At 34.8% G+C, this 16,153-nt stretch overlaps 2 protein-coding genes across 2 annotated transcripts; one reads left to right on the top strand and one right to left on the bottom strand.

Annotated features, from left to right (window-relative positions):
- Positions 1-11: 11 nt before the first annotated feature.
- LOC150033351 (uncharacterized) lies at positions 12-2,300 on the top strand. Its single transcript, XM_090305743.1, has 3 exons — positions 12-338; positions 1,044-1,192; positions 1,481-2,300. The coding sequence occupies exons 1-3, from the start codon at positions 147-149 to the stop codon at positions 1,995-1,997; spliced, it is 858 nt and encodes a 285-aa protein (XP_090161869.1). The 5' UTR covers positions 12-146; the 3' UTR covers positions 1,998-2,300.
- A 2,465-nt stretch (positions 2,301-4,765) lies between these two features.
- On the bottom strand, positions 4,766-15,314 carry LOC150033350 (NADH dehydrogenase [ubiquinone] iron-sulfur protein 6, mitochondrial-like). Its single transcript, XM_090305781.1, has 3 exons — positions 15,028-15,314; positions 5,342-5,426; positions 4,766-5,235 (listed from the first exon to the last, which is right to left on the bottom strand). Exons 1-3 carry the CDS (start codon positions 15,142-15,144, stop codon positions 5,126-5,128), a joined length of 312 nt encoding a protein of 103 aa, XP_090161907.1. The 5' UTR covers positions 15,145-15,314; the 3' UTR covers positions 4,766-5,125.
- Between the last annotated feature and the right edge of the window lie 839 nt (positions 15,315-16,153).

Genomic DNA, 16,153 nt, shown 5'->3' with positions numbered 1-16,153 from the left:
ACTGCAGGGAAGGTGCGAAGGTGATTTGGAGCTATGTGGATAGAATATTAGGTCAGCCATCATTGATCAGAGAGTCCTCTCGAGGAAAGTACCCTTGGTCAGGGTTGCTCTCACGTATCAAGGGCACTGTATCACATTCAGATAAGATGTCTTCCTCTAAAAAGGGAAATGGGTTTGGAGATGTAATTTTACACCCTTCACTTCAGAAGCGGATAGAACATCTAGCAAATGCAACGGCAAATACAAAGTCTCATCAGGCTCCATTTCGGAATATGCTTTTCTATGGCCCCCCTGGAACAGGAAAGACAATGGCTGCTAGAGAGCTAGCTCAGAAATCTGTAAGAGTACTTCTATATCTTCTCTAGCTAAATTGTTGAAGGCTTCGAAATAATAGATTCAACATCAATTGTTAATATATTTGATCATTATCATGAATGTTAATTCTGTTTGCTGGTGATAAATTTCACGATCGTAGTAATATATTGAAAGAATGTTCGGTTCTTAAAATTAGACCTTCTTTTCGAAGGAAATTTTTTGTATTTTCATTCTTTCTAAAGATTTAGGAACCCATTAATGTAGCTAGAGGAGCATCAACTATTCTGGATATAACAAGAATTCTTGGAATTTCTTGGGTTTTTTTTTTTTTTTTTTTTTTTTTTTTTGGTCAATGCCCTCCTGACTGTTCAGCCTAAGTGGGTGGTGATTCTGGCTTGCTGCTGAGTTTTGTAGGCTATCCACTCCAAAATGAATTTTCTTTTGATTCAATTTATAATGTTGGGCAGAACACATCCTGTGAACTGGGCTACATGGCTTTTTTGGGAGTATATATTCAGATTAACATGTGCAGTTTCCTAGTTGTGGTTAAGCATTGAATTCTTAAATTTTTAACTGTTGTCGAACACTCGAACTACTGCTTGTACAATTGATGATTTTCTGGCTAGCACATATTCAGTGACCAGTTTTAGCCATGAATTTTTTGCTGATGTGGTGGGAGCTTTTTTCTTATTTACTGTGTGATAACGGACTTCTCTCTACTCTCATAGGGTCTGGATTATGCATTAATGACAGGAGGAGATGTTGCTCCTCTGGGATCACAAGCTGTTACTAAGATACACCAGTTATTTGATTGGGCTAAGAAATCGCGAAAGGGCTTACTGCTTTTCATTGATGAAGCAGATGCATTTTTATGCGAGTAAGTAAAACTTGCTTGGTACAAATAAATGTCATTTTTTTTCTTTTATTCAGTCTTTTTTGCTTTTTCTTCTCTCTAATCATGTATGTAATGATCTATCAACTATAGCACTTCATTCTTGGTCTATGAATATTGTTTCTCATTTTATAGAAACTTTCTATAATTCATTCATTTATTATAATCTCACAAAAATTAATACAATTGAAAATTTTCGTCCCTTTCCAAGCTTTCTAATTGATGTGATGATACTTGCAATCACTAATAGTTGAGTATTATCTCAATTTGTAGGCGAAACAAAACATACATGAGTGAAGCCCAAAGAAGTGCACTCAATGCTCTTCTTTTTCGCACTGGTGACCAGTCAAAGGATATTGTTCTTGCTCTTGCTACAAATCGCCCTGGTGATCTTGATTCAGCTGTTGGTGATCGTATTGATGAAGTCCTAGAATTCCCCTTGCCCGGGGAAGAGGAACGCTTCAAGCTCTTGAAGCTCTATCTAGAAAAGTATATAGCAAATGCTGGATTGAGGAAGTCTGGTTTGTTCCAAAACCTTTTTAAAGGACAACAAAAGAAGATCGAGATCAAAGGGTTGACTGATGATATTGTACGTGAAGCAGCTGCAAAAACTGAAGGATTTTCAGGGAGAGAAATAGCAAAATTGATGGCAAGTGTACAAGCTGCTGTTTACGGTAGTGAGACGTGTGTTCTTGATCCGAGCCTATTTCGTGAGGTGGTAGATTACAAGGTTGCAGAACATCAACAGAGAAGGAAACTTGCTGCATCAGAAGGCAGTGTGCAAAATTGAAGGTATTTTATAATATGATATTATTATAGAGGCTAGTACTTTCAGATGGAGGAAAATTGACTTGTTTCTGTCTGGTAGTTTATTTTAGAGGCTGTCCATTCATTGAAGAGGGAAATTTTGTATCTCTGATGTGAATTTTCATTACATTTAAGTGGTATTTGTACCTACCACTTTGGTATTTAAAATGTCATTTGTTAATTGAAGTGTTAGAGGTCATATAGAAGATCCATAAGGTATTCTTACAAACTTCTAACAAGTTACATGAAATAATGAATGTGTAGGTGAAAAGATTTCAGCCCTTGAGATTGATCATCTCAATCGACCATTTTGTACAACATATACAAAGGATTGCAGTTTTTAAAGTGGGATAAGTAAATTTTGGAGTCATTGAACTATAAAATATTTGAATTCTTTTAAATTTCAAGAAGCAAGGTCCGAGAGGAAAATGCGAAAAAATTATTGAGATGAGATTGTAAAAATACAAAGGTTTCCAAATATGGATATAGAGATGAGATTTGTGAGAATGTTGCAATCGATGTCTAATTACGGCTAGATTACATATTTGTCATTTGTACTTAGTTTACGAACTTTAGATGGATTTTTGCACTTATGATTTATGCAATTAATATTGCGAACTTGATTAGTTAAAGTTTTGGAATCCTTTCACCCAATATTGATGTAATGTTGGCATGAGACTCATTTGAACCCAACCGTAGTTGAGATACTTCTCTAAGGGTGAAGCTTAGCTCTCATTTTTTTTGTGAAATCTCCATTTAGTTCTCTTCAGAGCCTCTGTTCTATGTAAAACTTTTATGGAAAGGAGTTAAGGTGGGTCGGAGCTTATACACTTGGTTAGTGGGAAATGGTGGGGAAGTGAATGAATCTAGGGAGACTTGAATCGGAAAATGTGACGGTCTGCAACAAATTTTTGTTGGCTAAATGATGTTGCCGTAGTTGACGTTGACAGTTTCCTCTGAGTCAACAAAGTCTTGCATGAGTTCTAACTTTTTGATTTGGGAGCTCGACTTAAGTTTAGGGAGAAAGGAATGGCGTTTTTAAAGGTCTTAGATTATCTTGTGGATGGTGAAATTTTCAAATAAGGTTCTTTTCATCACTTGGCAAGTCACCATGATAGAGCTAACACCTTTGATGGGTTGTCGAGAAAGATGTATACTTAAAATTAATATAGTCATTTTGCTACATTTGTTCTTGGAAGGCACAACATTTGATCTTGATCAAATTCTTTAGAGCTGCAACATTTCTCGGTTAATCCCATCGCGGAATTGTGCCTGTACCATTTTTTTTTTTTTTTTTTCATATTTGGTAGCAATGATCCCAGTTAGAGATCTCGAAAAGTCGAGTCATTATAATAAGGTTTTTGTGACAAATGTAATTAATGTCTGTATTTAGATGTGTTTGGATATGTAGGATAATTAATGTTTGGAAGTTAAATATGTGTTCAATCTACCAATTTTGTATATAAAAACCAAAATTAAATAATTATATAATTAAATATAAGAGCCAATTATTGTAATCATCAAACAAATTTAGCATTATTTAAATATAATTGATTAATTTAAATTAATTACTATAAATAATTAAATAATAATAATAATAATAAATAGTTAAGATATCATAAAATCTTAATTGTAATGCTATTATATAAAATTTATTAGGTCTATTTAATATATTTATATTTAATAATTAATTAAAAATAATAATAATGAGTTTGACCACTATGGATTGAATCCTTCACCTTTCAACCATTTATTGAGATTATGTCTCTCTTTTTACCACTATGTCAATCCATGATAGTTTCAATTTCGCTTTCAAACATGTGAAAGTGTTCCTCAGCACATGACCCTCTTTCATTCTCTCGAAGTAGTGAACTTTTAGCACTTAAAAAACTAAGACTTTGTTTAGTAATCATTTTAGTTTTTTTTTTTTAAAAAAAAAAGAAAAATTAAGTTTATGAACACTACTTTTTTTCTCTAAATTTCTTTGTTTATTATCTACTTTCACCAACGGTTTAAAAAATCAAGCCAAATTTTGAGAATTAAAAAAATAACTTTCAAAAAGTTTGTGTTTTGAAATTTGGCTAAGAATTCAACCATTGAACTTAACAAAGATGCAATTCATTATAAGAAATATAGATAAGGATCAATTCTCAAAAACTAAAAACAAAAGGTAAAATGGTCACCAAATAAGACCAAATATTGTTACCATTGTCACAATAATAATTACCGCTTAACGCTTAAGATGTGCTTAACATATAATTAATAGGAATATGTACCATAGTAATACTAGACAATATAAGTATGTACTATGGTGATATATTATAAGAGAGAAAATTGCACCAATGACCTTTTCTTTGGAAGTCCAAATGAAATCTTGCCTATATTCCAGAAACCTATGTTTTTGTTTGGCTTTTTGCTTAATGTTAACCTAAAATGAAATTACTAAAATGACCAGACTCTTAAAAACCTAGTTTTTTACTAAAATTACCAAACTCTAAAAAACTTTTTTCTTCCTCCAATCTGTACGCAAACCTTTTTTTCTTCCTTTTAGCAAAATTTTCCTCTTTTTTTTTTTTTTTTTTTTTTGTGCAAGAAAGAAGTGAGAGGGAGAGTCCAAATGAAGGAAAAAAATCAATAAAAAAATTACAAATTTGATGAGGAAAAAGACAAAAGAAACAAAAAGAAACGAGATCTACATTCACTCCTCAGTCCATCGAACATTTTCATGGGTTGAATAACTTTACACCATGCTTCCGTCAACAAAAGACCAAATTTTATTTGATTTCAAACATTGAGCCAAATTTCATTTGTGCCTTTAGAAAAGAATCATCCGTGAAAAAATCCCATTTAGCTTGTAATTTCAAGCTTGCGACTCCCAAAAGATCAAAAGCTTTTATTGGTATTAGAGTCAAGAAGATAGTCATCAGACAGAGCAATTAAACATATTTGGCAAAAGACAATGGACCCGGCCAAAGTGCCGATTGAATGGAATTCTCAAATTCCAAATTCATGTAGGAAGAGTATAATCATTACAGAAGTCGAGTTTGGAAAGGTAGGGTATTGTCTTTCCAAGTCCCGGGTTGCTTGCTGGAAGGATCACTAGCAGATTTTCTAGTGGTGATGGTCTTGAGTATAGCGCAGGCCACAGTACTTGCACACGGCGGGCTCCTCCCGATCAAGGCATATGAACTCGATTGGATGCCCAAGGGCAGGATTGTTGTCTGCATTCAAAAAAGTTTGAATCCAAATAAGGAATCACACCTCCCTTAATAAACTGATTACTTGAAAAATAGGCATGCATGGATATATGTATGGAGATATACTAACCTCCCTCACAAGCAACAATACGGCCTTCGACCTTGATTGGTGGAACCTCGTTTATCAACTCCATGGGTGATTTCTTACTTGTATCCTAGAGAGAAATATAATAAAACTTTTATATATCCTTCAGCATTGGACAGGATCACAAAGAGTAATATCGAGTCCTAGAAGACGGTAGGATATTTCTTAGAAGTAAACGAAACAAATTGAGAAAGAACTATATCATGTCTCAACGATCAGTAGAACTTAATTGATTCTCTATAATTTAAGGAAACAGATAATAAAAAGCAAAATATTTTGAACTCATGCTAAAGAAAATTCAATATACAAACATGTCAAACAATGTATCGATTATCAAAAGAAAACCATAATTGAGACAAATTTCCAAGAGTGAAATGAAGCCATGAGATATCACTTGAAAATTAGATGACAAGAAAGCTAAAAAAATGTTTGGGCTAAAAACAGTCATCGATTACAAAATATCATTGTTTATAATACCGAATCCAGTTTACCTCAGTTCCAAAATAATTAGTTGTGAACCACATATCAGGAAGAAGTTTTTGATATCACAAACTATATTTAAGAATTTCCAATTGATAACATCCACGCCCAAACCTTCTTGCATTGCAATCTTTGCAGACATGGGTTATTAAAGAGATTTGTTTACTACCCGTTTTGTCTTCTTATTTACATCAGGGCGTCCAAAATTTTCTTACAGCCGTAGTGCCAATAACATTCCAAAACTTTACCTTTCTTATTATCTAAAAAAATATTCCCATTGGTTAACTTTTCCTTGAAGGAATCAACAAATGTCACACAATCACTAGCTAACTAGCTAAAAAAGGAAGAATTGTGACATCTGGTACGGAGGCTCGATTTGTGTTATAATAAACTGCCAATAGAATCTTAAGACAGAAAATGAGCATCTTCTTAAAGGAAGAATATGTGGCTTACTTCCATGAGCATAATAACAAACCATTTATTACACAGCTCACATCGAAGAGATAATTAACAAGGCCATTGAATTGATGCAGTTATAAAACGTACTGACACCCTGTAAGACAGTGTGTAACTGAAGAGGATACAGAAATTGGGAAAAACTTCCAGTTTTGAGCACGGGGATAACTCAATAAGCTCTATGGCACATGCAGAATAGTTAAGTAACACAGAAGATGTTGATGAATAACCTAATTGAAGACTTCAAAGCAATCACAATTCTTTCAATTGTCAAAACATAGAAAGGACCCTAATCTGCAGTGGGATAGAATCCTAGACTTAAAATAATAGAAACCTTGGATAGTTCTCATATACTCTAGAGCATTTGAAGGAAGACCAAGCTATCTAGAATAATTTAATAAATCTACAAAATTGTACATGCTTCAAGATAAGAAAAGTCTCCTCAATCCTAGTTAATGGACACGGATGTAAAATCATATGCAACAAAGAGTTCTTTAGTCTCATATTTCTATCCGAGAGCTGATCAGATCCATCACTAGAGTGATAAAAAGCCTCTGCTAATGAAATTCTCTCTGACTTGTTTACTAGGCCCCTACTCTTCCAACCAAGCACCACACTAGAAGGGTTGATTTAAGCTTCAAGTGCAAAAGAATGCTACATGCTGCAACCGTCCAATAGATTATACAACCGTTACAACAATCAAAGATAATTGTTTCCTTTGATATACAAATTCTTCGAACAGTGATATTGCCACTGCAAGGCAATGAAATGTTGGGTTGTAAATAACATTCAATAGAAACCCTAGGTCCGTAAAAAATCTGAGGGTCTCGCTCATGATTTCCTGGAGATTCACAACGCACAGGGGTTCATGTGAGACATGCATTGTATAGTTGACAGCCTTTCTTTTTTTGGATGGAGAAATAATTTCGTTGATGAATGAAATAGAGTAGAACTCCAAACACCCTAAAGTATAGGTGAATTGCAACAGTGTTCTCCAATTTGAAATCAAGATAAGCTGTAAGGGATTAAACAGAGTATCTTATAGATGGTGGTGCAAAAGGCCAAGTCCATGAACCAGGAGAGTTCCGAACGTGGACCGAGGACAAAAGATGAGAAAAATGCAATCATAATAGAACCACAACTAAGCTAAGAGGTCTTCCAGAAAGAAGTAGAGATCCCATTACCAAGACAATGCCAAGCACAACTAGCAGCCAGGTCAATAATCTGACAATGAATCTCCAAGGGGATTATAAAAAAACTGACTGAATAGGTCACGGTTTTTTTTAAAAAAAAAAAAGAAAAAAGAAAAAACAACGGCTTTTATTGAGAAAAAAATGAAAGAATACAAGGGCATTAAAAAAAAAAGCTCACGAAACTCCTTATAGAAAGGGACTCCAGCTAAGTAAGATATTTCCTAGGGAATAATTACAAAAAGTCTTCAAAACCGAAGCCTAAAGAGAAACATGAAACCTCACTAAGGACCAAACCTCACTAGGATCTCTCTCCACTCCATGAAACACTATTGTTTCTCTCCCTCCCAAAGATCCCACAAAATCGGGTACACCCCTACAAACCAAAGAAAACAGCCTGTCTCTTTGAAAAGCGAATGGAGGAGGAACTCTTTGATCATCAAATGAACATCCCTCTGACGAGCAAGCGCAAAATCAAACTCCTAAAAAAATCATTTCACACAGATCTTTCATACTGACACTCCTAGAGAAGGTGATCCAGACTCTCCTCCACCTTCCGACAAAGGATACAGCACCAAGGGCCCAATAACCAAGGCATCTTTCTCACGAACCTATCTATCATGTTCACGCACCCAAACAAAAGTTGCCAAGAGAATAACTTTAGCTTTCTTTAGAATCATAATCCTCCATAAAAACATCAAAGACGAACTCATCAACCGAAGAGGGATCAAGTAAAAACTTAAAGAAAGACTTACACGAGAAGCCCTTCATAGGGGAACGGCTCCACGCACGAACATTATTTCTCCCGATTCTAAAGTCATAACCCTCAATCAAGAAAAGAAGAGAGACCACTTCCATCGTTTCCTTATTGGACAAAGACCAATGAAAACCAAAAGGAGAAAGAAATGAAATTCTTCAACCAAACCAAAAAATTCCGACACCCAAAAATTTATTAAGGAAGACAATATAACCAAGGAAACAAAAGAAGAGGGGTCTATCCCCCACCCAATGATCTTCCCAAAAATATGCTTCCTTACCGTCTCCCACCACACAGAAAACAAGATGAGAGAAAGAAGATAGGTAAGAAGAAATATCTCTCCACAGATTTCGGTCTTGGTAACCTCGTCCCATCATAGATGCATAGTACTTAGCATTAGTAAGCTTCCGCCATAAAGCACTATCTTTTGTATAAAACCTCCACATTGCTTTATCCAACAAAGCATAATCACGATGTTTAAAATTTCCGATGTCAAGACCTTCCATCAACTTACAAAGTTGAATAGTCTCCCAGTTCACATTATCCATACCGCCATCACCATGAGAACCTTCCCAGAAAAAATCCCAAATCAACTATCTAATATTTTTGTAATCTTAGTTGGAAAACGAAAATAAGATAAATAATAAGTTGGCACACTAATTAGAGTAGCACCCTTTATTCATAAGTGTATGGCTACCACCCTTTATGATAAAAGCATACTTCCAAGAATGAAGCTTGTGTTGAATGCCCCTCAATAAGAAGTTACTCAAAAAGAAAAAATTTTAGAATTACCTCCCAAGGAAAGACCTAGGTATGTCGATGGCTAGTGGCCCAATTTGCATTCAAACTTAGACAATATCTGTTTCATCTTGGAGTCGACAATATGAATCCCACTCAATTCACTCTTAGATAGATTGATTTTAAACCCAAACGCCCTCTCAAAAATATTAACAAACTTAGAAAGACGTACTAAAGCAGTCCGATCAATAGTCGAAAACAAAAGGGTGTCATAAACAAATTAATGGTTCAAATAGAAAGAGGATATACCAATCGATGGGTCCCAATAGTCTCTAAATGGGCACTATGGGCCAAAAGGTGACTAAAGCAATCATAAACCAAAATAAATAATAAAGGTGAGAGGGATCACGGGTGCAAAATCCTTGATAGGGCATCTACATGATTCTATTTCTTCAATTTTGGGTCTGAATCTTTTTTATGAGATTGTAATGATTCGTTGAGAATAGAAACTGAGGAAAAGGAAGAAGATAAGTGGTGGTGGTAGTTCGAGTGGGTTTTTGGGTAAATGGAAAGAGAAGTACAGAGAAATCAAAGAGAATGCAGAAACATATCCTTATGTATGGGGCTCGTAAATTGTTGTGCATGGCGGATTCACTCTTTGGATTGGCTATAGATGGAGAAAGCTTCAAAAGATGGAGGACAAGGTACAAGTTTTACTGGAGAAGCTTCAACAGCTTTATGAAGCAGAACAATCCTCCACCAAACCATCAACAATTTTTTTTTCCTTTTAACCATTAACCATCAGTAGATTCACTTGAAAAAAAATCCATCTCCATTCAAGTAGCCAGATTTGAATACTTTCTTCTTGTTCCGAAGATATTGGTTAGATTTGATATCTCATTTTTTCTGCTGTTGGGTTTAGATTTTGTATTAATTAATAGGATCCCCTTTCCATCAAGGTAAAAAAGGGGTCACCTTGTCTAATTCCACGAGATGGAATGATCTTCCCTCAAGTTCTACCATTTATAATGATAGGGTAGTTGGCATTAGCTATAGAAACTATGACTCAAGACTGCCAAAGAGTATCGAAGCCCTAAGCCTAATGAACGACATCCAAAAGTCCTAATCAATGATATCAAAAGCCTTTTCTAGATCTAGTTTGAGAACCATTCCTTCCCTCCAGAGAAAGTCCAATCATCAATTAGTTCATTCGCTATTGAAGAGGCATCTAGAATTTGTCTATTGGCAACAAAAGCTAGTCGTTTTTTATGGTGGATGGAAGAATACACTTCAAACGATTATACAAAACATGAGAAATGATATTGTTGACAATCTTTCAATATTCATTTCCTTTTTATTGCAAAAAACTGACTATTATTTCACGAGGTGCAACCTTGAAATACTAGACACGAAACAGATTGAGATCAACAGATTGACCATGTATTTAAGAATATTATTGACATGTTGGGAAATGATCTTGAAAACATGGAGTTCAATCTACACTACATGTTCTTCAAGACAAGTGAAAGAGATACCGTGCAACTTCCTTGAATTGAAGTCATGTTCAACAGGATATTGCTACCATCAAGCACCCCTGTGCCTTTGAGGCGTTAAGGCGTATGCCTTGTCTAGAATGCTGGTGGGCCATGGACCCACGTGGTCCATCATGCTGAGGCTAATTAACTTCAAGTGGTGCCAACAATCTGCATGTCTTCTAATTTCATTTGGTGGTGGGCAATCACTGTGGGTTCAATAATACATATACAATGCATTGAAACTTCAAGCGTGCCAACAATCTGCATGTTTTCATTTCATTTTACTTATTAACTTTCTATTATTATCTTTCTTTTCTTTTGTTTCTTGTTATTCTTCTTTCCGTTTTTTGTTTGTGTCTCTTTTTTAGTTCTCTTTTTAATTTTTTTTCTTTCTAGTTATTTGTTAAACTTTCTTGGTTTCTTTTTCTGTTTTCTTCCAATGATATTGGATGAAGAGGAATGGGTAGATATTGAAAGTGACAAAAAAATGAAGATGAAACCATGAGATATGATGATGATGTTATGGAAGATTCCAGAAATGATCGTGATAATGATATTGGGGATGAGCTTTTAGATTTCTAGTAATAAAATATTGGTGGACTATTGGGATTTTTTTTTTCATTATCTTGATTAATTTTTTACTATGTTGTGTACTTTTAAGGGATGTTATAATGTTCAAAATATATGAGATTTTATGTTTTATGATTAAAATATGTTTTATTAATTTCAAATGAGGCTTATGCTTCATATGGCCTCGAGGCTCATGCCTCATCTCACTATGAATCAAGGCCGCCTTTAGCCTTTTCAAACATTGCTCCTACAATCAACAAGAACCATAATTGCATTGGAGGTGCCCAAACGGACTACTCCTTATCCAACGGCTTAAAGTGCTGCAACACTAGGTAGGAGAGAGACCTCTGGAGTGTTACTAAAAAAATTGACAAGGCACCTAAATTAAGCATTATCACTCTACAAACAAGACAGTGGTACCGTAAGCATGTTAACATAGAGAAAGGACAAGAAATCAGAGAACCAGGATAATAATAGGCAAGAGCTTCAAAAACAACTTTACTAGAACTAGGGAACTAGGCTCTTGGCAGTCATCAACAACTCAAATGAACAAGTACCATCTTAAAAGTCTAACCCAATAAATTTACTTTACCAATGCATGAAATTCCTAATATTTCAGAGGTTTGCTCTTGTTATATGGCAGCCTACAGTCATAGAATTGAACTAGAAAACTCAAGTTTTATCGAGAGAAACAAAGGAAAACATAAACACTCACTGCAAAGGCCAAATCAAAGGTGGCAGTTAAAGAAAATTCACAACAAAGAACTTCAACTTTTGGTGGGGGGGTTAAACACAAACCAGCTCTTCAATATCAATTAAGAACCCAAAAAATAGCATACATCAAATCCTAAATTTCATCCCACCATCCATTTAATTGCACAAACATTCCTCTGTTTTTCCTTTCTAGACAAATAAACTAAGGCAGAGAACCCCATTTTCAACCTGAACAACTACATCCATTGTGTCATGGATGCTCAACTTCAAACAACAAATAATCCAAAACTATTCCAAAAATGGCTGCAAACTCATTAAGAAAAAAAGCATACCCCAAAACATTGTTTCAGTCTTTTTCCCATACGACCATACGTACACAAAACACACCAGTTCAAGCTAGAAAGCAAGCTCTGTGCAAACAATTCAGGGCCAGATCTCTATAAATGTCATAAATATGTGGGATAGATTTAACCAATTCAAGAAATCGTTTGCAACTCCATTGGTTTAGGCATCACCCTTCTTTTGTAAATTTCACATCAATGAAATTTGTTTCTTATCAAGTCAGTGTGTGTGTGTGTGAGGAATACCTGCACGTTGGTAAAGGGGAAATTCTGAGGCAAGCAGCTTATTTAACTATTTTGGGGTACACTTGGTTTGAAAGAAATTGGAGGATTCTTAAAAGGTCAAGGATTCTTGGGAGGAGGTGTGAGGATTGACTTATTTCAATACCTCTATCTAAGTGTCTCCCTCTATTTGCTTTGTAATTATTCTTTAGTCTTGGTTCTTAATAATTAGAACCTCTTTTGGTAGTCATGTTCCGTATGAAAGCCATTATAAATAAACATAAATAAACATCGATAATCAATCCTCTTTTTTGTTATTCATGACAGGTCTTCTCTTTTTTGTTTTCTTAGCAGCATAAATGCAACCTGGAAATGTTAAATTTGTTGCATTCTTTAGGAAGCGATAGCTCGTAACTTCTCAAATATCAATGAAAAGTTCTTTTTTGATAAGAAACAATTTCATTGATTAAATGAAATCCCAAGATATCCATTGGTACATGAGGACCCCAATCATAGGGTGTACAAAAAAACCCTTTCAAAGGGAGTGCAAAACGTGTTTCCAATTTGCAACAAGGAAAGAAAAATTGTAAATGTGTATAGCCTGTAAATCTTTGCACAAAAAAAAAGCATTGTGTATGATGGTATCAATAAGGTTCTTTGCTGTCTTAGCCTTGTCTTGGAAGATTCTAGCATTTCTTTCGTCCCAAATCTTCCACATTACAGCACAAGTGATGCTTACCAGAGGTGTTCTTTGTCAGTTTTGAATGGAGTCCAGCCGATTAGTAGGTGAAACCAATTTTGCAAATCATTTGGAGGAACCACGGACTAGTGAAAGCAGAAAAGACTTCCATCCATATCCCTCTAAAGAAGGGGCAATCAAAGAAGACATGTTGGGCATCATCATTGTTCATTTGACAGAGGCAGCACCAAGAGGGAGATAGGTGGATCCAAGGGTATCGTTTTTGTAATCTGTGCAAAGTGTTTAGACAAGAGTTAGTGATTTCCCATAGGAGGAATTTTACTCTCACTCTCTTTGGGCAGGGACAGTTCCAAAATTTCCTGAAAAGACCGGTCGATGGTGAGAGTGGGTTAGATATGAGGGAAGAGTATAGACTTTGTATCGAAACCAGTGTAGCCAAGCTTCCATATCCATTGGTCCTTTCTATTAGTAAGGTTTAGATTTGGGATAAGTTGAGTAAGAGCAGCCCATTCTTCAATCTCATCTTCTTTAAGATTTCTTCTAAAGTTTAAGGACCAAGAACAATTTGTAGTATTCCAAGCCTCCTTAACTGAAATATTTTTTGTGGTAGATAGCCGGAAGAGCCTAGGAAAGGTCTAATTGAGGGCTGAACCAACAAGCCAATAGTCAGTTCAGAACACAGTGGAGGAACCATCGCCAATCTCACACTGTATATTTCCACAGATAAGGTCCGTTTGTTGTAGGATGTATTTCCAAGGCTTTTGGTTGATATTCTTTTGTATTCTGCAGCCTTGAGATCAAAATGGTGTGATCCATATTTGGCTTTGATAAGCATCCTCCAAAGGGCCTCTTTTTCCATATGAAAACGCCAGATTCATTTGGCAAGGAGCGCTTTATTTTGTTGTTTTATATTAGTGATCCCCAATCCCCCTTCATCCAGTGATTTCTTCAGTTTGTCCCATTTTAATAAATGAGATAATTTGCTATCCCTGTGACCCAACCAAAGAAAGTTTCTAAAACATGTCAATGGCATCAATGATTTTCACACGGGCACGGTAGAGGGATGAGTAGTAGACAAATAGATTAGATAGGATTGCTTTCAGAAGGGTCAGTCTGCCTCATTTTGAAAGGAAATTGTGTTGCCAGGAATGAAGTCTCTTGTCAATTTTGTCTAAAATTGGCTGCCAAAAGGTAACTGTTGGTTTTCCATAAAGGGGCAGACTTAAATATGTGGTAAGCCATATCCTAACCTTACAATCAAATCTATTGGCAATAGAGACCACCCAATCATCCTCGCAATTGATGCCCAGAAATTCAGATTTTTGCCTATTGATGTTGAAACCAGAAGCATATTCAAAAAGAGTGATTAAATTGAAGAGGTTTTGGATCATCCTCTCATTATTGCTGGAGAAAAGTAGAGTGTCATCAGAAAAAAGGAGGTGATTGATGTTGTGAGGCGAGACTTTAAATATCAATGAAAAGTTAATATTTCTAAAGTTTGAAAGGCATATTTTCTAATAATCTTCATGCACATATAAAACCCACATAACATGAAGAAGATAAGTCATAATCTAAAGCAGGGATGGGAGGGGGTGATCGCTAATGAGAAACAAAATATTTGTATAATTTGGATAAATTTGCTTCGATGAAGGACAAGCATCAAAAGATTTAGCTTTCATCAATGCCGCGGGAAAACAAGCTTATTTCTCTTCTCTTCTCTTCTCTTCTCTTCCCTTCTCTTCAAATAACATGAATTATTTCCACATAAAAACAATCGATTTAAGAAAACAACAACAATAATAACATTAATTGGGAGACTCCAGACCCAAGCTCTAAATCAGTAATCAGGTAAAGTTAGAAAGAATAAGGAATTGTAAACGAGAATACAGAATCTGCAGAAATCAACTCAAACACGGGCGTAGAAGAAGTAAATTTCGAAAAGGGGATAAGCGAGAAATTAGTGGATACCTGCATCCATTTGGCGGTGTGCTGGCCGATTTGATTGGCAACAAGACTCAGATTTCTAGCCGAAGATGGGATTTTGGAGGAAGATTCAACAAGGGCTTTGAACAGACTCGACGCCATTGATCCACCGATCAAACGCACAACCTGAGATGGGAGAGAGCGAGAGGGAGAGCGCGAAGAAGAGCTACGGTCAGGTCAGGGGGAGCTGAAGTAAAAACTCTGGATGGAACTTTTTCCCCTCGCAAATAAATAAGGTTAAAATACTATAATTTAAAATTTGTTCCAATCCTGTATTTTTAATACGGCAATTACAACTTTAATAAACAATAAATTCAAAATTGAGTGCATATTTTGCTTTTTTGTAAACATGGTAAAAAACTTCCTCTTCAAAATTTGATTGCTATCTAATTTATATGTGATTGTTATGTGATTATCACACTTACAACCATAAAAAGGATGAAGTCATGGATTTGTTTTCTTAAAATGTATTTGTTATACAATGCAATTTTTCTTTTTAATAAATATTAAATTTAAGCTAATTTTCAAGATATTTATAAATAATAGCAAAATTTTACTGTCTATTACGAATAGACAATGAAATATGACAAACAGTCAATTTTACTATATTTATAAATATTTTTGTTTATTTTCCTATATTTGAAAATAGTCTAAAGAAAAATGTGTTTCTAACCTTTTTAGTATAAAGGTTAATAAATAAATAAAATATATCTATTAACATTTTCACTAAAATTTTTGAAAGTTTAAGATTTATCAAGAGTACAATCCCTAGAGTTAGACATTTGAAAGTATTGAGATTAAAATTAAACATATTCAAAACACGTGACCAAAATAGAATGTGAACCAATAAATAATGAGAGTGATAATAAGGTATAAATACTCTTGTTTTTACTATTTTTCACTTTAGTTCATTTTGGTTTTTTTACTTCTAATTTTTTATTTTAGTTATATATTTTTTACTTTTGATTCATTTTGGTCTCTATTCTTACAAAATGTTCATTTTAGTTCCTATAATTTAAGAACTCAATCACTTTTGTCTCTACAAAATTGAATGTACAAAAACTAAATTAAAAATTTAAAAGTATAAGAACTAAAATGAATTAAAACTAAA

Source organism: Benincasa hispida, chromosome 10 (assembly GCF_027475165.1).
Source record: "Benincasa hispida cultivar pf3 chromosome 10, pf3_genome.v1.1, whole genome shotgun sequence".
Taxonomy (NCBI): domain Eukaryota; kingdom Viridiplantae; phylum Streptophyta; class Magnoliopsida; order Cucurbitales; family Cucurbitaceae; genus Benincasa; species Benincasa hispida.
This window is presented reverse-complemented; position numbering and strand designations above follow the sequence as displayed.